This window comes from Cinclus cinclus, chromosome 16 (assembly GCF_963662255.1).
Source record: "Cinclus cinclus chromosome 16, bCinCin1.1, whole genome shotgun sequence".
Classification (NCBI taxonomy): domain Eukaryota; kingdom Metazoa; phylum Chordata; class Aves; order Passeriformes; family Cinclidae; genus Cinclus; species Cinclus cinclus.
In genome coordinates, this window is record NC_085061.1 from 9,007,065 (window position 1) to 9,032,553 (window position 25,489).

Genomic DNA, 25,489 nt, shown 5'->3' on the forward strand with positions numbered 1-25,489 from the left:
TGTTTTGCAGTCTGAGCAGGGCCGATGCACACCTGCTGAGCAGCAGCAGCCCGTGGGGCTCCTCTGCTTTGTCCTCTGCTGCTGAGACAACTTGAGGGGAAAGCCACAAGTGATGTGCGGTTACTGAAGAGACTCGTGTACACACAGAACCAGCGTCACAAAGCGGATCTGGAGTCCCCGTAGTGAGGTGACACCGAGGGTGGCTCGTGTCCCGCAGGCTCGTGTCCAGCCCCCTCGGCCGCGGAAGGAAAGGAGCGCACCCGGGAGCGCCGGGAGCTTCCCCCTGCTCCTGGCTGCGGGCTCAGGCTTGACTGAGGGAACCATCTCCAGGCAGGAGGTGGTAGTTCGCTCTGTCACCTGGATTAATGCCTTTGAAACTATCACGAATTCTTCCACGAACGACTACAAATAGTCATGGATAGCTTGTAGATTTAAGTAAATTTTAATAAGAGCGCAGAGCGCGCTGCCCAGCGCTTGGCGGACTCGCTGTCAGGGCCCAGGGGCCCTTCCCGGCTCCTCATCCAAGCACATCTCTGCAAAAAACACCGCCAGCTGCAAACACTGCCATTGAATAACAGCAGTGGCACTAATAGGACGAGGGATATGTACCGAAAAGTAACTCCAGCTTGGAAGAACAGAAATAAAGCTCAGGAAAAGCCCAGGGCTTGGATCTCCGGGGGCTGCTTGTCGGGCGGGAACCCACGGGCAGGTGTGTGCTGTCCGCCGCGGTTGCGCAGCGCTCACGGCGCGGGACCCGTACGCAGAGAAAATGCTTTGGTGCCCCCGTAGGTACAGCAGGGTAACAACCGAGAGGTTCGCGAAGGGACCCTGAGAGCCCTGTCGGGGTCCGACCTGCCGCGACCCGCCGCACCGGGGACTCGAACCCGGGCACTCGCAGCTCCGCTCCGGAGCCGGCGCCCATCGCCGCCCGGACCGCGCTCCCCGCGCATGTGCACGTATCTGTCACTGACCCGGGCTCTCTCCGGGACTGTTCCACCAGCCGGCGCCGGGGGGAGCGACCTCAGACGGTGTGCGTAGAGAAGGCCCGGCCCCGGCCCTGGCGCGCGTCGCCGCCGCGTAACCCCCCCGCCGGCGCAGCGCAGTGGTGCGTGCGGCCTGGGGCGGGCCCGTTGCCCAGGTGAGCGCGCGGGCGCGGCCCGCCCCGCGCGGCTCCGTCAGCGCTGCCAGCGTGGAGCGGTCGGAGCGGCGGCGCTGGGCCCGCGGCCATGGACGGCTCGCTCGAGAAGGTCTGGGGGCAGCGCCGCGGGGCCAGGGCCTGCCGCGAGCAGCGGGTGCGGTGGGGCCGGGGCCGCGGGGAGGGGCGTGGGACGGCGGCTGCCGGGGCTCGGTGAACCGCGCCGCGCTGCCCCCGCGGCTGCAGGCGGCTTTGCCTGCCGGAGCTTTGGGGCAGCGGCGGAGCCCCCGGGCCTGTCCCCCCTCGGCCCCCGCAGCCGCCGGTGTGACCGGTATCCGTGTCCCGGATCTGGAACTAGGCAGGATAACTATCAGGAAATGCTTTAAGAGCGTTTTTTTGTTTGTTTTCTTTTTTTTAAAACAAAGCTTATTTCCTCCGAGTGTTAGCCTTCAGCAGGATAGGAGATGAAGTATTACTAAAAATGGATTATTTTACCCATTTTTTAAATGGAAATGGAGCCGTTCGCTGCGCTGTGTTTGCTGTTCTGCCCGGTGCAGTGTAGAAAGCAAATATTGTCTCAGCGATGCCGAGAGTGCCGGACAGGGCCCGTGTGCCGCTGTCACCGTGAGCCACTGCCCGCTCCGCACCTGTGCCGAGGGTCCTGCCCCTCCCGGAGCTCGTCCCGTCCCTCGGTGCCCCTGGGGACAGCGTGCCTTCGCAATAACCTGCGCTTCGTGTGCTTAAGGCTCTGGATGCACACGCCCCTCTTTGCGTCATTTACTATATGCAGCATGCTCGGTTTTATGTGATCCTTGGGGTGGTCCAGAGAAATTTGAATGGGATGTGTTCCAGTAAAATGGTTAGGAAATTCAGGAAGTGTCTTTCTGACGTGGCCGATGGGTTGGTGGCAAAAAAAGTTTGATATATTGCAAGCTTCCTGAAGAATACACTGTTACAGAGTATTTGTTAGTGTTTAAAAGCTTAGGTTCGTTACTCGTGCTGACAGAAGTGAGTCCTGCTTGTTTTGAAAACTTTTGCTCGAGTAAAACTTAATTGGAATAGTTTGGAGTGTGCTGTCTATGAACTGGACTCAAAGAGAGCATTGGTATGATACAGGGTTATATGAAGAAGGTACAACAGTACAGGGCAAGTGCAGTACTGACCAAGTTCTTTGGTTGACTTGTTCATCATAAGAAGCACTGTAAGAATGAAATACCTAAAAGATGCCCATGTTTTGATTATTCTTGATGTGAGGAATAGTCTGTAATGGTCTGCGAAAACTTGTATGTCTGATTTTTCCATATATGCAGATGGATATATGTCAAGAGTTATCATTTGGCTTACATCCTCTCTTGTTTATCACAACTTTTTTCCACATGAGTGATAAAAGCTGTAGTTCTCTGTATAATAAAATGCCCTAATACAATTATGGTCTTCTAGATATTTAGCAGTAAGTGCCCTCTTGGAATAATCTTTGGTTAAGATTTTGGTGAATCTGTGCAATTTGCAATTTATCAAGTCTTGAGCATGATATGTCAGAAATCTCCCCAAGCTGGGATACGTTTTTCTGCAGAGAATGTCTGTCCACTTATCTCGTGGACATTATTTAAGCATTATCATAGTAGATTTCTGACTATTTTTATTTGAACCATGGATTCTCTCTTTGCTATGTATTTGTACACGTATCTTAGCAGGGTGCCAGTGATGTGAGATGCCCTTTTTAACTTGTATTAACATTTGCTGCAACTTTTGTATTTTTCATAACCATTTTGGTACAATCACCTAATGAGCTGTAATGCAGTGATGTTGGCATGACTGCAGTCATTAGGGTCTTGCAAATGGAAAAAAAAAAATTAGCAGATGAGAAACTTCCTGAGAATTGAAAACATTGCACAGTAGGACTGCAATGAAAACTATTGTAGAATCTGACACACAGGTGTGCACACCAAAAATCTCTTGGTTTGATTTTGCAAATTAACTTTTTTCAGCAGAAGTTTTTTTGCATTGTTTTTATTATTTTTAAGGTATTGTGTGTCATAAGTTATATAATTACAATTAATTTTATCTGAAATTCAGAAATCTTTTGTTGGGCTGAACTTGTTTAAATAATTCTGGAAGCCTGTGTTAGATTTCAGAAGTTTGCCTTTACAGAACTATTCTATTTTTTTTTCCCCATTTGGATTTGATAGAAGTGACCCATCTTCCGAAGGATTTTAAATTTCAAGTTGAGTGACTTTGTCAGTGGTAAAATAGTGTAAATTCTTTTCTTGTAACTTCTTGCTTTCTCTATAGCAGTATTTTTCCTAAACATGAAAAAAAACTGTTTTGGTTTCTTGCTCACCTGTGGCTCTTGTCTTTTGTTACTGTGCTATTTACCACAACATCCTGGTAAGTTTTCTGTAAACTCAAGGCAGCAGGGCTGCATGAAGGGCCTGGTGCCTGTCAGTGGAATAAATAAAGATTAAAAGAGTGAATATCTATAAGCATAAGCCTTGTGATGACACAGTGTCATTTTTATTCAAGCAAAAAAGTAATGAAGTGTTGGCTTTTTTTTTTGTTTTGTTTTATTTTGTTATCTTAAACTTTTCTTACCCTGGAGAATACAAACAATGTTCTTTTGGCTGAAGAATACTGATATTGTTTGACATTAATTTACCATTGAGAAGAGGTTTTGTTTTTTTATAATAAAACTTTCTTTTAAGGCATTATAATAATGTAGTGGGAAAATGAGCTCACATGAAACAGGGAATGAGCTACACCTGTGAGTTGCTTTGCACAACATTAGTTGACATAAACTGTTTAAAATTCATCCCTTTATTTCATTAGGAGCTCAGCCTACAGAAATGCAAAATCAAGATTGTAAAACTGGTATAGAAGCAGCATTCTCCCTTTTGAATTTGCAATTAATTTTCAGTTTTATCACAGTAGGAGAATGGCCCCATATCCTTTCCCTAGTTGCCAAGTGACTCCAAGGTGTGACATCCTGCCTTATAGAATCATAAACTGTTCACAGTTCAAAGTACTTAATAAAATAGCAACAGATTAGTTACAGAATGGGGAAGTGACTACAAATCAAAGCTATTGCAGGATAACCTTAGGGAGTTGGATTAACACATTTGAAGGCAGTGAATGATAAAGCAGGCTGGATGAGCTATGTCAGGGTCTGTAGGAGGCAGGAGTTATTGGGGTGCTGAATGGACACCCGGAAGGAAAAGCCATGGCTGGTGCCTCCTTAGAGCTTGGAAGGATTTGCGTGTCCTGGAACTCCCCTGGCCAAAGGCTGCCTGTGATCCAGTGGAAGGACTGAGTGCAGAAACTTCCTGCAGCTGCTTTAACCCCATAAACACCTGTGTTGTCCTGTGGTTCAGGAGGGAGTGTTCAAGAACTCCTCCCAGAGTAATTTTAAAAAACACTTCATGACTATGAAAGAAATACAGTTTATTACTGCTCTTATTATTGAAGTGTGCTCAGAAACCTTTCTTAACTAAATGGTTTGTTGCTGCAACTTTGCCACACCTATTTCTCTTGCTGCTTAAAATATGCAGAAAGTCTCCTGCTTCCCACCTCCATGCCCTTACTGATGTGAGCAAAGAAGGAACGTAGAGAAAGTTCAGCATTCAGCAGGTAAAGGTGGGCTTTTTCTCCTTCCAAAATTCAGAGGAGAAAATAAGTTACTGCATATCCACTTAGCAACTGGAAAAAATCAGAAAGGGTTAATTTTCCAATTCAGCCCATATCAGAATTCAAAGACACTGTGGATTTCATAGCATTTTTTTTAGCTTAGTGTAACTTAGGAGTTTTAAGGTTGTATTTTTTGTAGTTATTCTGGCAGATTATTGACATAAGTGTTTTGTGTGTGTAATTATTAGTGAGTGAGACAGGATGAGTCACAGGGTAAGGATGTGCAGTTTTTAACGTCTGATGTCATTTCAGCAGGTGGATTTTATGTTAGCAGCCAACAAAAGCAGCTCAGAGCCCTTTTTGTAATGCCTCTACATCCTGAGTCCTCATTTACAACAGATCTGTTTGATACTTGCATGTGATGCTAACAAAGGTTCAAACAACTAACTGCCTTCCAGCCACTGATGATGTTTTATGGCAGCTTGAATTAAATTATATGAGATAATCACAATCAGTAGATTAGTCCAATCATTAGTCCAACCCCTTCAGGGCTTGCAGGAGCAAAACAGTTTTGGTTGTTTTTTTTTTTTTTTTCCTGAACTTCTTTCCAGAGTTTCTTTGACATGGTGCAACTCTGGAGACCACTCAAAATGCATGGACATATTGCCAAAGATTAAATTTCTGTTTTTCCTTTGGTTGTACCTATTTTCTTCTGAGTATTGAATGCTTGCAGTGTATGTTGGAGTTTTTTAATCTGTGATGAGGTCTGGAATTTTTTGTATTTGTACTGCTTTGTCACTCAGTGCTTAATTAGTTTGTGGCCCTCATACCTGATGGTTGTTGTACAAATCAGTGTAAAAACCTATTTATTGCTGAATGCTGGGAGTTCTGATGGTAAGATATTACTCTGTATTTGCTCTGTTCTTTTGTTCTTCCTCCAAACATTTGTTACTGGCCCCTTCCAAAGCCACGAAATAGAGAGTTGTCAGTCTTGCTCTGATCACTGTGCCCATGCCTGGCTACTGATTCTTTCAGGCATCTACCACTTGCTGTAATGTGAGTTAAATCTCAAAGTATTTGGTTAAAAATAGCCTTTGAACATATGGTAGCTTTCATTTTCTTTTCCTTTATTGATCAGTCCTCTAGATGAAAATAGTGTAAAATCCTTCTGTGATTAAATTTGCTTTTGTGTCTGCATTTGCCTTGGGATTTTTTCTTTAAACAACCCCTGTCCCTCCCCTTGCCCCCTCCAGCCTTAGCAGCAGCCTGCAGGGGTAACCACCAGAGTCTTTGGTACGTGGGTGATGGCTTGGTGTTAAATTTATGGAGGTTATGCAGAGGCAGGGAGAAGGGATTCTGTAATGGGGTCGGCTGAGTGATTTCATGGGGCTTTGCCATCTAATGTGATGGGGCTTAGCAGTGCTGTTGCCTTCTACCCTCACACTGGGGTATATTTGTTTTTCAAATACAGGTAAATTAGGCTCTGCCAGATGACACCTTCCACATTCTCTGGAAGCTTCAAATGGCATCTAATCCTTAAATGGATAAATACTCCTGTCCTGGTGTCTTGTGTCAGTGTCACAAGTTTCTGTCAGGCCTCTTGGGTTAAAGTGTCAAAAAGACTTATTCAAAGCCAGAGCAGTTCTTTGGGAAATACTTTGAGCTTGTCATCAGTTCAGGGCAAATAAGTTCCATGATTTTTAAACTCTTCCATCCTGGTAATACCTGTGGTTATCTGATTTCAGCAGTGAGATCAGGGCTTTTGGCCTGTTCTGTGCAGCTGGGGGATAATTGCTGCATGGCAGCCTGTCTTAGCTGCCTGCTGCAGGTTAGTTTCACTCTTTTGTCTACATAAAGGGAATTTTTCCAATTAGTTAAGATTAAAAACTAGTTTAAATGTACAAGAAATAGGAAAAATAGATTTACAAGGGCATTTGGGTTAGGTGTTTTCTCATCTGTTTTGAAAACTACTGTAGTAAAAGTCTGTTGGGGAAATGGCAGAAGAATGATGCCATTTTATTTCTTATCTAGGGCAGTCTCAAAGGATACTTTCTTGTCTTTGTAGGTCCAAATGTTGAGTTTTTAACCCCTTCTAGGATTTATTAGATTGTAGAGATGGTAGTAGAACAAATGGGTTTTGATATTTTCTTGAAAGTTTCTCTCTTTTTCCTAAAAGATGGTGGACCCTACTCTAGCAGAAATGGGGAAGAATCTGAATGAAGCAATGAAGATGCTGGAAGACAATCAGAGGTATGTGCAAAGGATGCAATAAAAAACAACAGCTGTTTGTGCTAAGGGAAGGATTATTTGTGTCACTGGCATTTAGCAGAAAAACTCCTCATTTTCCTGGTAGTTTAAGGTCAAATTGTCATTCTGAAGCTTAACACCTATACAAATCATCTTTGTTTCTCAAATGCTGTGATTTTTCAAGTAAAGGTATACATATTTATGCATGTTCTCTATTACCCAAAACAGGTCTGTTTTTCAAAGATAGGAATTTTATTTATTATTGCAGTGCAAGTAATTTTTGATTCCTGTATATATAAGATTCTTCTCTAAGCTTTCTGTTAGAGAACTGAAAACCCTAACAACTTGGGAACACTTAGGTTCAGTCTGAACTAAACTTTTGTGTCAATCTCATCTGTTTTATTTCTGAACCTGTTGTCAATGAAATAGGTGTCAGTATGTATTTCTGCAAGTCAAAATCAATTACATGTTTGATGTTACAAACACATGCTAAACTACAGAGTTTCTTCTGTGTCTTTAACTTAGGAAAGTGGAGGAGGAAAATGAAAAGAAATATGCACGGAAGGATATTCCTGGACCACTCCAAGGCAGGTAGGCAGCAGCAATTTTTAGATAGTGCTCTTTTCAAAATCTAAGACTAAAGATAGCATGTTTGTCTTTCAAGCAACTTGCATTAATAGAAAAGTTAACATTTTTCAGGCATCATAATACACTTTTTCCCATACTTACATAGGGGAAAATAGTAATACTATAATTTTACCAACTATTTTCATTCTCACATAGAAAAGAGAAAAAAATGTTTACTTGTCCTTGGTGACTGAAATTTTGAACTCTTGGAATCTGATGGAGTAGTGGTGGCTACAGCTGTGTTTCAAAGTAAACATCAACTTGTATTGAATTAAAGTAACCAGATTAAAAAAAAATTACTGAGACTGATAAAGTAGAAAACAGTTAAAAACAAACAAAAAAACCCCACCCCAGAAACCTCCCACCTTTTCAGCACTACTGTTTTTAAAAATTAAGCAGAGCTCTTGTGCACAAGGCAGGTAAGACCATTGTACCTGAAAATGAAGATTTAAATTTATTATGTCCTTTGTGGGAGATGATCCTCCAGAGGCTCAGGCTAGCACTTCAGAAAATATTACAAAAGCTATTTAAGTCTCACTGTGCAGAAACTAGCCCTGGTTTTGAGTGGAGACACTCCGTTACCTTTTATATGAATCAAAAGCAATTTAAACTGTCAATGTAAGTTCTTACACTACTGTAAATTTTAGTTGGAGATATAATACTTGAGGTGTTGTTGATCTTTTCCAGTTTTGCCATGTCATGTGAGAAGTCTAATGTAGCTTGTGTCTGCCAGAATCTGAGATTTGTAGGGAATTGTTTAAGAGATGTGCTGAGTTATGAGCTGAAGCTGCTTCATGTGAAGTGAAAGGTGGATCCTTAGCCACTGCCTTGGTTGGCTGTGTAGCAATAAGAATTCAGTGTTGGCAAGTCAGGCTTTTCAGACCAAATTTTCAGGTATCAGTAGATTTGCTTTTCTGAGTCTTCTACTATAAGCAAGTAGGGTTTTGAAATGATTCAGCATTCTCATCTTTGTGATCAGTTTCTGAGATCAAGGAACCATTTCTGTTGCTGTACTCAGCATTCAGTAAAACTGGAGTGTTCCAGAAGGCCTCTTTTAGATGCTGGTATTTACCCGTTTGTGTCTCTTTAATGTAGTTTTGTTTCCCCTCCCAGTGGTCAGGATATGGTGAGCATACTTCAGTTAGTTCAGAATCTAATGCATGGAGAGGAGGAAGAGGAAACTTCACAGTCCTACAGGTGAGGCCAAATATCAGTTACTGGATGTGGAAGACACCTGATTCTTTTATATTCTGATCACTGTAGAACTTACCCACTTAATTTTAAGTTCTATATGTGTTTCAGTATATGTAATTTCTCTATACATTTTAGTACATATACTTATATACATAAGTATATATTATATATTTTAAAGTGTAACATATTGTGCAACCAGGTGACTTTTGAAAGGCACCTTGCACTGTATAGTGAAGCAGAATAATGCATGAGGTTTGGCTTTCTTAAAATTACAAAGCTTACATTGCTAATTACTAAGTTGAGTTGTACATGGGAATTTTCTCTCATGTGACAGCTTATTTTTTCCACTTTCTGAAAGTTGTTTTAAGTCAGAAAGTTGTAAAGCTTTGAATGCCAATAGATTTTTATCATGTATCTCTGTAGATTTTAAAATGAAAGGAAATAAAATTTGTTTTCATTTTTCAGTAAAATAGTACTAACTGATCTGCAGAAGATTATTGAAAACTAACATTTAAAAAATATGTTCAAGATTAAAAAAACCAAACAAATCAATAAATAAAAGAACAACCAACAAAAAAACAAACAAACAAAAAAAAGCTGTGCCTCTAAAAATAGTAATGTAAGTGTCCTGAGTTTTCTGTGCATAGGAGAGAAGGGTATTAATGCACTTTGAAGTCCCAGTGCAGATAAGGTGCTTAGTTCCAGCTCATGTTGGCTGGCTCAAAAGCAGGAGCAGTTCCTGTGAGCAGCTGAGCCAAGTGAAGTGCTCTGTGTGCACTGGCAGCTTTGTGTGCCATACACAGTGGCAGGAGGGTGGCTGTGATGTGCTGCACTTCTCTCTGCTAAATATTTAAATGGCAAGTCAACCAATTCTGCCAGTCTACATTAAAAATCCATAAATCCCATATTACTGTCATGTCCATGACTTGGATTTGGTTGGCAGTTCCTCTGTTCTGGTTTGCAGACTTCAGAATGTTGGTGAACAGGGTCACATGGCTCTACTGGGACACAGTTTGGCTGCTTATATATCTGTGCTGGACAGGGAAAGACTGAGAAAACTTACAACAAGGATCCTTTCTGACACTACTCTCTGGCTCTGCAGGCTTTTCAGGTGAGTCCCTAGGAGTAACTTGTATGGCAAGGTAGTGATAATATTTCAAAATTGATGTGACTCGACTGAGGATGTCAACAAAAGAAACCACTGTGCCACAAACTTAGAAATCCTTGGAAGGTCAGGAACACAATCTTAACCTAGCCTAAAGAATATCAGGTTACATTATCTTTAAAATTAGCAGTCCAGAATTTAAATCTATGTTAAAATCAGAATTAAGCCTTTTGTGTTTCCTCCCACACTCCACTCTTAGTAAGCAAGGTTTTGAACTCTCTAAAGGCAATCTTAAAGGAACCCAGATGTTTTTTCTTTCTTACTCTGAGTCTAAATGAAAATATATACTAGGCTTTTCTCATTGTTAATCTCATCCTGTCTCTTAAAAGTTTTCTTTTAATTTATTTTAACCTGGGAAAATATAAGATTTTTTTATTAATCTTCTCTGTCCTGTGGTGAGCTTTTTTGTTGGTCAGTCCCTGAACTGACTGTTGGTTTTGCTGCTCCTGTTTACTCGGCTTTTCTTGCAGGTATGAAAATGGATCAGCCTATTATCATGAAGATGATCGTGAAGGTCTCCTAAAAATCTGTCGACTTGTAATTCACACCCGCTATGAAGATTATACACTCGAGGGGTTTAACGTGCTCTACACTAAGCAGCCAGTCATATACATCAGCTCTGCAGCCAGAGCAGGCCTGGGCCAAGCTCTCTGCAATCAGGTAAAGTCAGTCAGGGGGTTTTACCTGCAATTAGAACCTACCTGGCTCATATTGCCTGCATAGCTTTGGGGATTTTGACAACTTAGTTTTCCTCATTATGAAAATTACAGGAAAGGATTCAGAGTCCATATTGGGCATAACCTCAGCTGTAGCAGACCATACATTTAAAATAAAAGCATTTGTCTGGGAAAAAGACTTTGAGGTTTTTATTTACAGCCTGTGTTCTGCAGCAGTGATACAGTGGGAGGAAGAGAAAATTTCTGAATATTTCCAGTGAAGGGATCCTGTGTGCTAACTTTTTAAAAAATGAGTGATTGTTCCTAGGTTGCATTGTGCTTTACATAAGCTGTTGGTCATGTGAGATAGACCTGAGCCCAAACCTAATAATTTGTCCTTGCTTCCATAATTTGTCCTGTGCTTTTTCCTTAATAATTTCATTATAAGTTTTAGCAGATAACTTACTTTATAATGTATTATTAAGGTTTCTATTGTCACACTGGTTTTTGTGTCACTCTGTATTTGTGAACATGTGAAAAGATCGTTTCTCATTTGAAATTCCATCATTTCTATTGCAGTTAGGGTTGCCCCTTTCCTGCATGTGCCGTGTGCCTTGTAACACTATGTTTGGATCTCAGCATCAAATGGTAAGTTTGTGTTCCCTAAGAACTATTTCTGTGCTTTGGTTGGTTGGTTTTTAAGCTTCATTAAATGATTATCAATTATGCTGTTAGGAAGAGCTGTTAATACACATAGTTTTTTCAACTTCTAAGTCTTCTGTGTTAATGCTGTGCGAATCACAAATGGAAATTTTCTAAAAGCAGTTTATATTTTGGTCCTGTCATTTGCAAAATATTTTAATGGCTTTTAAGTAAAGTGCTTTTTAGTGCAAGATTTCTAGAATAGGAGTAGTTGGAGTACTTTCACAAACTATGTGGTGTATTTGTGTTTTATTTTTCACAAATGCTTTATTTGGCCTTCAGATTATTTTGCCTTTGAGAAGAAGAAAGTGCAAGTCAAAAACAAAGACGTTGAGAATGTTTCCTTTCAGAACTTCAGAATGCTGTTCATTTTCAATCTTAATGTATTTTCCCAGTTCAGCAGAAACAATTCAGTGTTTGACAAACATTGTTTGCTTACTGATACCAGGATGTTGCTTTGTTGGACCGACTGATTAAAGATGATGTTGAGTTTGGAAAACTGCCTTTGTTGCTTGTGGCCAATGCTGGTAAGTGCTGTGGACAAACAATCACAAAAGCCCCCATGCTATTTCATGAATATATATAAAATAAAAAAAAATAAAAATAAATTTTTCTAAACAGCTCAGTGGTTGCATATCAAGAAATATCATAATGACTGCACAATAATTATCTGTCCAAAGGGGATTTTATTTAACTGATTTAAATTTGGATTGTGCTGTTACAGTTCTGCATACGTCAGTTGATGTATTAATATGACTGTAACTTACTTTAGTGAGTGCAGATCTCTTGTTAAAAATCAGTTTTACATTAACACTTCAGAATTTTTTGATGGATGTGCCATCAACTTTAGCTTGAAAAATTATACTTTTCTTCTAGTTAATTAAACACATGTAAAAAATTTGCTTTAAGTATGAATGAAGGAGGTGACTGTTACTTGCTTGGGACCTGGACAGTGATCTGTGATGTTAATCAGTAGAGGAGCTCATTTAGTAGAACCTCAGTGCAGGCTGGTCCTGTCACTGCCTTTTCCTTGTTCTACCCAGGGACTCCAGGGGCTGGGCACACGGACAAGCTGGGCCGGCTGAAGGAGCTCTGTGAGCAGTACAAGATGTGGCTCCATGTGGAAGGGTATGGAACTGGAGACTCATTGCTCTGTAACTGCCTTCATTAAAAAGTCTGACTGATAGACATTATCTAATTTGACATCTCACAGAGAGCCATAGGGCCAACTTTAGTTTTGTCATAGTAAGCATTTTATGTGGTTATAATTTTGTTGTTGTGAGATAGAAATTGATTTACATACACAGGAAGAATTAATTGGAGAGGTAATTTCAGTACAGATTAGTGATCATTTTTATCAGATGTTAATCTTATCTGCCCTTGCTTTGAAATACGAATAAAAAGATCTTCAAGGCCAGGAGGACTAAAAAGACCTAAGTCAGAGAGGACATTATCCAGTGGTTATTGAGAATGAAATGGCACTTCAGTGAAGGTTGTCAAGAAGGCAGCAGCAAGAGCAGTGTGTAACAGAAATGGGAGGGGGATTAAACCAAGAGAAAAAGAAATCCCAAGAACTTGGACAATGTCAGTGAAGATTCTAAATGGGTGCACTAAGATTGTCTTTTGAAGCTAAAATAAAGACTTTTTCTCCTGGTATTTTGTAGAATAGCTGTATTTGCATACTATTTATTTCTGATACCAAATTGATGCTAAATTATGGATAATACCTTGGGTGATGATTTCACCAAATGTTGGACTGAAAACTTTTAGAACAAAGTAGATGTTTACTTTTGAGTTGTCAGTCTCAGAATATCAAGCAGCAACATCTCCTGCATTGGTAATGAAAAATATATGAACAAAAATTACCTCCCTTTACACATCGATATGAAATATTTAAATTGTAGATTAAAATGCTGTCTTTTAATACATATTTAATATATGCTAAACCCACTTTTTTTTTCAGCGTGAATCTGGCAACTTTGGCCTTGGGTTATGTCTCCTCTTCTGTACTGGTATGTTTCACTATATCTAGAAACTTTAAAATGTGCTTGTGTAAGGTTAGTCAAAATATATTTGGCTTATATTGTGCTTATTGTAATAAACTTCAGGCTGCTACAAAATGTGACAGCATGACTCTGACTCTGGGCTCCTGGCTGGGGCTCCCAGCAGTGCCTGCAGTGACGCTCTACAGACACGAGGATCCTTCCTTGGTATGTGCACATTCTCACTCACCATTCTCAAGATCCTGGGATTTTGGCTCTGATCAGTGTGATGCCATGTTCTTCATAAACATCTAGATTATAATTTCAAAAGCTGGCAAAAGAGGCAGCATTGAAGAGAGGTTAACAGTGGTTTGTTTGTTTTGCTCCTCAGTCCTTGGCAGCAGGGCTGACATCGAGCCAGCCCGTGGAGAAGCTCCGTGCCCTGCCCCTGTGGCTCTCCTTGCAGTACCTGGGCCACAATGGCATTGTGGAGAGGATAAAACATGCCTCACAACTGGTGAGCAACAGTTCAGCAGTGATTTATGACAGCTCTTTCTGGTTACTGTGATGTGTTGTAGAAGACTCAACTGAAATATTGCAGTTGTTGACATGTAACATTGGGTCATATTGTTACATCCACAATGAAAGCACAGGAAAATGTTAGAGGGAGGGATGTGCTTTTACTATTTGATTGAATGTATATTTTTATAAATGAGAAAAAAAAGTTCTTGTTCTTCCTAGACAGTGAAGTAACATAATAATTTCCTTTTATGTCACTTCTCTTAACTATTTTTGCTTGAAAGCTCTTCAGAGAGACTTTATTTTCCTACTCAGCATCATATTGATTTAAATAACAGTAAATTACTTCTACTAAAAAGGACTTCAAAATATTTCTTGAGGTACAAGTGCACTATATTTGGAGTCCTTACTTTAGTAAAAGTTAAGGTCAAATATAATGTATTAGTTACAAAATGCAGTGCTTATATGCAAAATATTATTTCTTAAAGGTCACAATTTGTAGTGAGTGTTTTACTAAACCCAGAAAATACTTTTCTATTGTATTCCAAATTGACAAATTAAAACTGGATGTGTTTCATATGTTGGAGGGGTTTGCTCAAAAATTGTGACTGTTCAATGATTTTCAGAATAACTTTCAACTACTAAAACTGTATTTCTCTCCTCCATTTGTTCTCTTTCTGCTCTGGTCATCTAGAGTCAAAGACTGCTGGAAAACTTGAAAAACCTGGATTTCATTAAAACTTCGGTACAGTCTGCTCTTAATACTTTTGTTGTATATCTTAGTTTCTGCCTGTTATGATAAGAACAACTTTGACTAGGATAAATTATTTAGAAATATTATGTTAATCATAGCCATTGTTTTGAGGACACTTGGGATCTTTCTAATTACGTTCTGGTGTTCAGTGAAATCTCATGGCTTGGTCTCATGTGGCCTCTGGATCATGTCTGTTCCATTGCTCTGTACTGATGCACCCAGGGGAGTGCAGAAGAGCATCCAGAAGTTGTGTCCAGAGCTTGATTTAATTCCATTTGGAACATGGGTTTGCTCAGTAATACATCTATGAAATCAGTTTCCCTAAGTGTCTCTCCTATATTCTGGCTGTATCTTATCCTGCTGTTGAGATTATATTGTGAAATTGTACACAAAAAATATCCTATCTGAGGTTTTTACACCAGAAATAGGTTTAGAAATCACAGCTAATGTATTAATTCCAAATTCAGTTTCTGTGAGATGTCCTGTCCAATGGGGTTTGGTGATTGTATTCCCTGACCCTCACCTCCAAATTTTAGTTGATATTTGATGTATAGAAAATTTAGTCAGCTTACTGAGTAAGCTGTAGAGTATTGATGGCCTTGGGAGTTCAAGTTACTGTATCACTTGTCCTCCTACTTAAATAAATCCTGCATTTTTAGGGTTGTGAAATGTCACCTCAGATTGTCTCCAGAAGTAGCACAGTCCTTTTCTCCAAAGCAGGAGCAATTATAATCTTACTTTTCCTGCTGGAACTTTGTTGATGCTTCCCAGTGATTCTGGGGTGATTTCCAAGAGAGCTCAAGCTTTGCTCAGCAGTGTAAGGAATTGTACACGGTGTTGAATCTTCAAAAAAACAGGGGAAAATACTTCTTTTCATTCAAGGTTGAAGATGAACTGAGTTCTCCAGTGGTGGTTTTCAAGTTTTTCCAGGAATATTCAAATAGAGGTATGTGATTTATTTAAAACCAAATAACAACAACAACAAAACCCCTCTCAGTGCAGTATTTTAAACTACTAATTCACCAAATGACTTTGAGATAAATGTGATGTAGTGCAGTTCTCTTGTGTAATGTGCTTTTAAAAAGATTGTGAATGCTGGTCATAATCTGTGACAAATCATACACGTGATAGCTTCTTTTTTTAGACAGACTGCAGTGTTTTAAATTTTCATAACAAGTAATTTTCTGCCTTCATGAGTGAAAAGATTTGCATATGATTTTGATCTTGAGAGCAGATGATGGAAGTCTCTTACAAGCTGCTGCAGGCTTGGTATGAGTGTACTGGTGGGGAGAGATTTTGGTTTGTTCAGGTTTTCTGTTCCTTTCAAACATTTCATAGCTCATGGCAAGCTCTATGTCCCTGTGGTTTACTGATTACAGTTCCAGTTGCAATAGTTTTAAAAGCAGCAGAACACATTGGGAACAGCTCTGGAAATGCTGTCACAGATATTTACTATCACAGGATTTTGCTTTGTGAAAACACTGGTTATATTTCCACTGGGGCATTTTAACCTCAAAGATCAGAAGTATTTTACTGTTTTTTGTTGGTTTTTTTTTTTAAACTATTACATTCAACTTTGTTTTACTTGTAGTATTTATCGTGTTCAACGTATTTTTACAAAAACATCCATGTTCATCTGCTGCAGACACATGGTGTAGATGTGTTATTTTAGCTAGGCTATGTAATTGTCTTTTATCTAAATTTTAGGTTGCCTTTTATTTAATTAAGTGAATAAAAATCCACTTCTGTGATTCTTGTGTCTTTGGACTCAGATCAGACCTCACATGCTGCACAGGCCTCAACTATTCAGCGCCCCATAATAAGCAACGAAGGGCACATTTATGACACCTTCAATCAGTGGGTAAGAATGGATGCTTTTTTCTTTAGGGAAAGGGAGTGACAGTGGAGTTGTTCAGGGGGTCATCAGGAGCTATAAATGCTTTGTTAGAGTCGTTTGAAAGATGTTCTCAGTCCAATTTCCTTCGCAAAACTTGTGGCTGTTCAAAGGATTCATTTGCTCTGAAGCAAAGTTGCTTTTACAATTCTGATTATTTTACACATAATTATTAGTGAAATCATTCCTGAATCTTAAGCTGTTGGTTTATCTCTTGGTCTTGTGGGAATATGTATAAACTTCAGAATTCTTTTAAATCAGCCAAATGCTCTGTGGTCAATGTCTGAGTATTTTTGAACAGACAGCTGCCTTTTCCAGATCTCGAGTTAATTCTAGAAGCCTGTGCTGGCAGAGCTGAGCACATGGCTGGTTTGGATCCCTTGTGCAGTAATCATGGCACAACTAATGGCAGTAACAATTTTGCAGAAAATTCTGAGTTGTAACACTTGCAGCTTATCCCAAATTTTCATGATTCTGAGGATCTGTCAAACTCAGTCATCTCGCCTACAGGGTGAAGTATTTTGGTTGCAAGAACTGATTTTGAGAGAAAACTGTGTCCGTGTGTTCCCTGAGCCAAGGCAGAGCCTGAGGCTGGGCCTGCAGGAGCCATGTCCAGTTCCCTAACTGTGCCTTGTCCCTGCAGCTGGGAGAGCAGCTGGCACAGCTGGTTCCTGCCAGCGGAGTCGATGTGGTGGAACTGGAGGATGAAGGCACCTGCGTGCGCTTCAGCCCACTCATGACTTCTGCAGGTAACATCCACTCCAGCCAGCCCCTTGTAACTGCTGGGCTTTGCTCTGGAATGGTACAACAATCTCCTGGGGTAAAAGCAGATGTGCTCAAGAGGCTCCTCAGGATATTCTCCTGTGGGGAGGATTTTTTATAAACAAACGAAAACCACCTCAGTATTGTTTTGCTGCACCTCAGCACTGCATTAATGGGAGCCCAGCTGTTGTGGGTCATGTTGCCTCACTGCCTCTGCAGAGGAAGACTTCCTGGCTACGTTTAAAACTCATTAGGAAAAGCAGTTACATTCCTCCTCTCAGCGGCTTAACATCAGATGTGTGACCTTTCTTCACAAGGGTTTCACCACTGCAATGGTGCTTGTGTTCAAAATACATCTACTTAGCTAGAATAATAATTTACTAAACCTCCAGGGTTTTCTATAATTACTGGTGGAGGGGGGATATAAAACAAAATGTTTTGGGTAGTGTTTTGTCCTCTTAGTTTAGACTGTAGAAACACAGAGCAGTGTGCAGGACCCAGGGGGTGCCCAGTGTCTCCTGTTGGCTTTTGTGGAGTGGGGGGCTTAGGCTGTAGAACAGCTGACACTCATGAGAGAAGGTCCTGGTGTACACAGAACAGCAGATTTTGGAATAAAATTACTTGTTGATGCTGTGATGTTTTGTTTTAAACCAGCATGGAAGCTAATTCCTGTCCAGCTGGGCTATGGGAAGAGGATATTTGGGTTTTTTTAATGCTAGCTACTGATGCAATGTAGAAGGGTACTGTAACATGTCCTTATTAGTTTGTAACATGAGAAAATCCTTTTCATTAGGTTTTTAGGAAATCCTTACTTCCTTTCATTTTGGTGTATCAGTACATTGATAACTGAACCAAAAATGGACTTACATAGACAAAGATATTCAATGCTATCTGTAAATTGCATTTGATTAACTTGCAGAGCATCTCCTTTATAAATCCTTGATTCAGACATCTGTGTCACATCCATCATACGTACCACACACTACACTAACACTTCTGCTCTGCAGTTTTAGGAACTGAAATGCAAGACATTGATCAGTTGGTAGACTGCTTAAAAATGAAGATACCGGTGTTGACAAGCACACTGCAGCTGAGAGAGGAGTTTGAGCAAGAAGTCAGAAGAACAGTTGGTCTGTTGTATATAGAAGATCTTGGCTGGCCAGGGTTAGGTGTTGTGAGGTAAATGATTTTCTTCATGCTGTATTTGCAAACACTATGCTTGAGCAGACAGGACCACGTGGTCTCTTCAGTGGTTATTTGGACGTTTTTGCTGATTGTTATCTAGCTTTGCACTCAGTTGAAACTTTTGAGTGCATTTTAGGAAATTGCCTTTATAAAGTCATTTTCTTTTATTATTTCTTAAAGAAAAGCTGAAGAGCTGCTTTGGGCACCAGTTGTAACATTGGAGACTGTGTGTGAGAGATATGTCATGAGCAAGTGCATCCCACTGTCTTAAGCCAAGTATAACTTATATTTTTATCTATAATAGCACTCACTGATATGCTGAATAGACTTCAAAAAACCCTCGAAGTGTCTGTTCTGATCCTCTGATGCAGCTCTCTGGGAAGGATTCTGTATAGTCAAAACAGTTCAGGTATAATTAATATAGCAACCAGGAATCTATTGTGTTGAGTTTGCAGCAGCAAGCTCACCCCACCCCCCAGTCTCTGATGACAAATGCCAATAAATTTGCTGGTAGGAGCTGTAATGTTCTGAGGTTTTTTGTTTGTAAAATACAGGAATTTGTAGAAATGTGCTGAATGTGTAGGTGCTTCTGTATGTACTGTAAAGTGAAATTACTATCTCTTGCCTTGGTTTGAAGGTACAACTATCACAGTGATGGGAAGAATGATGACAAACAAGAAAAAGAACTCGAAAAAATTAATACAGAACTTCTGAAAAAGTTAAATGAGCTGGAGTCGGATCTTGCCTTTTCTTTGGGTATCTGCACTATTTAAAGAACTTCTGTTCAAGCTAGTAATCATTCTCCTAGATCTGCTAGAATGATTTAATAGGTTATTATAATGCAGAATGAGCTGCTGCCCATGTGATTATTGCAGGAGGATCACCTGTAACTGTTCCCTCCTCTCCCGTGTTTCAGTTCAGGAGTGCTCACCAGGTGAGCTGTTCTCAGAAATCCATGTGAAAACTGATATATGGGCAACTAGACCAGGAAGGGTTTTCTTGCCAAAAAGAATAAATAAAAGCTGCAGCATTCCTGTGTGTTAACTGAGCCTTCTCAAGTAGTGCCTGGATCTAGTGGAAAGCAGATCTCATTCTAAACCCATTAGCACTGATGGCTTCACTGCTCTCTGTGGCTCTATTAGAAGTCTTAGATGACTTTTGTGATAATTAGCAACACTTTCACACATAGCCACATCATAGCTGAATGTATTAATTGGCTTATGCAGAATGCTGGTCTTTCTCTAATCAGCTCTCAAAAATGAAGTGCCCTACAGTTGTGGAATCAAGTAATCTGTAAATGGCAGGAAGTTAAGGAGTTTAAAACATACTCAACACTGGTATTTATGACACAACTCCTTGACTGTATAAAGTATCCACTGTTTTTCTTGCTCAGGTTATGTTTTCTGTCTTTCAAAACCTCAAGGGCTGAACTTTCTTGGCCTGCATAATTTGTACCCACACAGATCCTACCCTTAGGTACTGGAGGGGGGGTGTGTACTGGGATTTCCAGATTCACAAGCATGAGTGCTACAGCCCTTGCAGGATTGCAGATTTCTTCAGCACAAAGACCTGACTCTCCCTGTGCCCCCAGGTCCAGAATTCGGAGGGCAGAAGAACTGTGTTTACATTGGCATGGTCACAGAGGATCTGGATGTGTCAGAGTTGGTTGAAACTATTGCAGCAACAGGCAGAGAAATAGAAGAAAATTCAAGAGTATGTATGAATAACTCTCGAAATATTGAAGCACCTTTTTTTCTCCCCTTTCATATTGGCTTCAGGACATGGTTTTGTTCATTGTGAAAGTAAAAGTTGTGCTTGCCCACAAGAGTTTTAATTACTGTGGAAGGAATAATCTGTGTCTGTACATGGATAATTATGAGTTAGGATATTGTGAGGATGTCTGGGTTTGTGTTCATGGTCCTGTGTGCAGTAGTTCTAATGAAAACCTTCAGTAGTACTGAAATAGCCTCATTTTATCATCCAGATTTTAAGCTGTCAAAAAACAAAAGGTGTAGGTTGATTGTGAGCTGGTGTTTCTCTTCCCTGCTAGATGTGGTGGGACTGAGATTCTTTACATGCCAGCTTTAAGATGCTCTAAAATGTATGAAAAACTTTAAATTGGTGTCTTAAACCCAGAAATTAGAAGTTATCTATTGAAGTAATAAAGCTGATGATGCAACTTCTATTTGTCAAAGCATTTGCCTGAATGGAGTTCTCTAAATGTTCTCTAAAATAGAATTCCTAAGTGACCTGCATTACATCTGTCCCTTCATTCTGCTAGTGTTGGGCCATTTAGTTTTCTCACCTCAAAAATAAAACAGAATTCCAGAAATCCTTTGCCTATTTCTGCTCATGGAAATTTGTTGATTATAGCAATGAATTTTTTTCTAGCACTGAATTCCTGCCCACACTTGACTCCCCGTGCTGCTTGGAGGGTGGCATGAGGAATGTTTTGTCTGTAGAGCACCTTCAGTTTTTTAACTGTTGCAGTGGACAGGTTGGAACTGAATGGGGCCCTCGGATCCTGAAGGCTCCAGGGAGGAACGGAGTAGTGGAAGAGTCAGAAGGGTTCAGTCCTTGGGACCAGCTGCTGTAAATCTGTGGATCTTCACCGTTCGATCCAAAGCTGGGAAACAGAACTCATTTGTGAATGCCCCTTGCCCTGCTCAGATGAGGAGGGTTGGTACAAGAAGGAGGATTTTACAAGAAACCCCCATCAGTCCAGCCTGCCCTGAGACATGCAGTAAAGGCACTGAAAGGCAGGGCCGAAGCTGAAGATGACTGAGCCAGAGACACAGTGGTTCTTCCTGGTACTCTGAATTCCACCCCCCTGCCCTCCCTCCTGGAGCCAGGGGTACCAGGGGTCCTGAGCTGCCATGGAGGTCAATTCCTGGTCTCCCCTGAGGGAAAAGGAGCAGCTTCCTCTTTGTCCTTTTATTAGCCAACAGTACCACAAATTTTTTGGCATTTTGGAGGAAGTGCCTGTCCTTGTGCAATGTTAAAACTAACATTAATATATGGAAATTGGCATTTGTCTTGCACAAACAAAGATGCAGCTTCTTGGGTTTGTTCATTCCTTGCCCCTGCAGCTGTCCCAGTAAACTGCCTGCCCTTTGCAGTATAAAACACTGCTGGTGCTGGCCTGGGCTGCCACAGGGATCAGTGGCAGCTGTTTATGAGAGCAGGAAAACAATGTGAACCTATAGGCACATTACTTGTTACTGTGAGGCTGATTTAAGTCCTGGGTATTTCTAGGAACCAAAATGTACTCTTACAAACATAAACCTTCTTCCCAGACATTCATCTGAGGAACATTTATATGCTAAGCAGGTTTTCAAAGAATTTCCAAGTTTAAGAAAAAAAGAAGTACCATTCCTGTTTGAAATTACATTATTTCCTCTGGGTTTATGCGTTAAAAAATCCTGCAGTCAATGTGTGTATTTTTAATTTACAGTCATAATGAAATAGAGATTGTCACATACTGTTGTAAATTGTAAAAATACGTGACTACCCTGTCTTTAACCTGAAAACCTGAACTAAAAAGACAGTTTCAAGACCAAATAATACATATCCTTATTTCTGGGTTTTATTAGCTGTTGGAAAACATGACTGAAGTTGTTAGAAAAGGGATACAGGAAGCACAGCTTCAACTTGAGAAAGCAAATGAAGAACGACTGCTGGAAGAGGTGAGGCCACAACCATCAGTCCTGTGGTACCTTGAGGTAACTCATCCCCCTGGGGGGCTCTTCTCACGTGCTGGATTGTGCTTTGCAGGGGCTGCTGCGACAGATCCCAGTGGTGGGCTCTGTGCTGAACTGGTTTTCTCCTTTCCAAGCCTCGCCCAAAGGAAGGACATTCAATTTGACAGCAGGTAGGGCTTGGGCACCTGCAGCTGTGTCATGCTGGCACTGGGACTGTTCAGTTCTGTACTGAACCTGCAGCACATGTTCCTGTGCCAGTTTGATCATGAGTGACATAATCCACCCTCAGGATGTACAAGAACATGCTTTGCACTATTTCTGTAACACCCAGTAAGAATGTTCTATTCTCTTGTACAGTTTATACTTTGTTCTCGTGTGTTGAATCATGTTAAAAAAAGCTATGATAGACACTGGCATTTATTAATAGAGCAGTCATTCCTGTGATCTCTGGTTGCATGTCCTGGAGGAGTTTGAGGGGGTAAATATGTGAGCTGGGGGTAGCTTGGCCTTAGCACATTGCTCCTCCTGCGAATGCACACGTATCCTCTCCCGTACTTCCAGGGCACTGTGCTCCACTGTGCCTCTGAACAGGATGTCTGCCTGGAATCCTGCTTTGGGATGGCACCTGGCTGTTGCCATCCTGATAAGTGCTGGTCTGTGTGCTAAAGTGCATGTCCAGCAACTGGAGACCAGGTTAAAGCCAGCTGGGGCCTGGCATCAACTGGGCTGTGTGGGAAACAGTAAATGCTGCGGTGCAGTGTGAGAGACTGTATTTTACTCAGATTTGTAATTTGTGTCTGGGGATGTAGAAAGAGCTGCTTATAAGCTTGTGTATCAGTGATACCAGTGTACCAACATACTTTGTGAAATTATAAATTTTCACTGTAAAAGTACTGTGGCAGTCATAGAAATGAATATTCTTGGACTCAGCCCAAGTGCTCAAAGCCTTTGTGACTCTGGATGCACCAAGTGGCAGGTTCTTAGAGCAGGACAGCACATTCTCCTGGGAATGCTGACACTGCATGGCTGGATAGATGTCACATGCCCAGGGCAGGAAGGAAATGGGACTACAGGGCGTAGTAGTGTTGTGAAGTGAGTGTGAGGGAAAATGATTCACTTCTGAAGTCTCAGCACTCACATCCCAGGGTTCTCAGAAATGCATCATCCCCATGTGACAGTTTGAACTCAAATTCTGCCCACTGTAGAAATGAGTTTTAGTCAACTTATTTTCTTTTAACCTGCAGGCTCTCTAGAATCCACAGAATCTATGTATGTATCAAAGGCCCAAGGAACTGGCAGCACTCCACCACCAACTCCCACTTCCAGCCTTGCAAAACAAAGGCTTCCTGGTAAGTTTTTGTGTCTGAGTTTTATTTCTAAAACTTCCCTGGTGCAGGAAGATCCACATGCTCTTCCATCTTTTGTAATAGCTCGAACTAGAGCTCATCTTCTACCACCTTAAAAACCTTAATGTGCACGTGGCACAGAACACTGTGCCAAGCTGTCTTCTTCCCACATATTCTTCCTGGGACTACAGGAAGTTGTCCCATTAACTGACAACTGCCCATGAAGTCTGGAATCTTCCTGTGGAATATTATGAGTTATTGAGCTTTAAAAATGAATAGGTAAACAAGACAGAAGTTTTATTTGAAATAGAAGTATAACATGTAGTCATGTACTTCAGCTGCACTTCTGTTGCTACCAAACATTTTGTGGCCTAAGCCATTCTGAGGTAAAGATCTGTTAAATCTATAGCACTCTCTGCATAGTTGTATTACTAATTACTGTTGATTTGCCTGGAAGGAAACCTAGTTTTAACTTGCCTTTTGGGCTGGTGGTTTCCAGCCCATGACTTTGAGCACAGTTGTTTAACCTGGAATGCTTTCAGTTTGTGTAAGCAGGCAGCTTGGCTTTAGCTCAGTTTTCTGTCTCTGCATACACAGTATACAGCAACAGGTGCTATTACTCTGCAGACCTGTCTGGGTCCAAAGTAGCATGCAAACACAACCTACTTTTCTGTTACAGAATTCCAATGCTTCCTTTGAAAACTGAACTTGTGCACACTATTTTTATTTGCTGCTTTCACATGTACTGAATGCTTCCAACACTTTACAGGTCAGAAAGCTTTCAAAAGGTCTCTGAGAAGCTCTGATGGGTTCAGTGAGACCAGTTCCATCAGCCACTGTGATGACCTGGACAAGCTGGACCAGAGACCCCCGAATCTGTCCCCTGGCCAAGAGCAAGGACCTGTGGAGATGGAAAGAGAAGAGGAGCAGAAGGAGGTGGCACAGGCAAAGACAGACACTGAGGACATTCACAGTGACAAATCACCACCAGACTGCACCAAGGTAGAGGATCAAGCAAGTCAAAGATAAAAGCCAGAGTGTGGATTTCAGACTGTGCCAAGGAGGCCCCTGCCCAGGGAGGCAGGGTGGTAATGATGCATTGAAAACATGAACAGTGCCACACACAGTACAGTAATAACTACTGTAATTTATTAACTAGGATTTTGCACAAATATACATTCCCTTCCCTGGAACAGAGATTTGTCTTATTGTACACTTGTTACAGTTGCATTAATCCTCTCCATGTCCGTGTCACCAAAGCTGTAGTGAAATTTATGAAGTGCTCATGAACATTTGTTGGCAGTTATCCTTCCTGCAGGAATCCCCGCATGACCAATTGCTAACTAACCATGCAGCCATGCACACAATGAAGAATACAGTTGCACCCAATAATTATAAAATTATCTTGTTACTATACTTCATAAAAAACAACTGCCAGTTGTTCACCTTTTTAGTATTTAAAATTCAGTTTAGGCTCTCCTGCAAAACATCTCCTGCAGTCACCCTAGTTCTGTGTTGCTTCTTTTCTGTTCCCCTACCCCCACCCTGCCCAAGAGCTGTGGGGTGCTGGGCAGGGGGGAGGAACAGGGATCACTGAGCAGCACTGGGTCCTTGTTGCTGCTCTTGTACCACTTCACCCCCCCAGCCACGGCCCTGGGGCTGGTAGGACTGAGTTAGTGAATTTTCAGCCTTCTAGAAAGCAATAGTGCCTCTGCATGCCTGGCCAGCTTCCTGCTCCTGTCCTGGGAAGGAGCACAAGGCACCATTACTTTCCTTTGCACGGCCTTTACACACCAAATACTGAACATGTTTATGCAGTGTAACTGGAGTTCTTTCTGTTGTGTATTTCTAAAGATAGCTGTAGTAAAGCTTGAAAAACCAATACATTTGTGATGGTTTCAACACTTACTTTTTGAGTGACAATAACTTACCTGTGGTAGGAATTGTACAGACTCAAGAGAAATTATTTAGGTTATTTACAAAGAGCACAACTTCAGAG

General features: G+C 41.1%; 1 protein-coding gene across 1 annotated transcript; it reads left to right on the plus strand.

Moving 5' to 3' along the window:
* The first annotated feature begins 1,226 nt into the window (after nt 1-1,226).
* PDXDC1 (pyridoxal dependent decarboxylase domain containing 1) lies at nt 1,227-24,812 on the plus strand. Its single transcript, XM_062503373.1, has 23 exons — nt 1,227-1,247; nt 6,933-7,006; nt 7,529-7,594; nt 8,744-8,827; nt 9,789-9,935; nt 10,460-10,649; nt 11,225-11,293; nt 11,796-11,874; nt 12,391-12,475; nt 13,311-13,359; nt 13,456-13,557; nt 13,721-13,846; nt 14,543-14,593; nt 15,485-15,548; nt 16,375-16,463; nt 17,140-17,245; nt 18,266-18,437; nt 19,081-19,199; nt 20,035-20,156; nt 22,037-22,129; nt 22,218-22,314; nt 23,389-23,493; nt 24,260-24,812. The coding sequence occupies exons 1-23, from the start codon at nt 1,227-1,229 to the stop codon at nt 24,517-24,519; spliced, it is 2,370 nt and encodes a 789-aa protein (XP_062359357.1). The 3' UTR covers nt 24,520-24,812.
* Nucleotides 24,813-25,489: the final 677 nt, after the last annotated feature.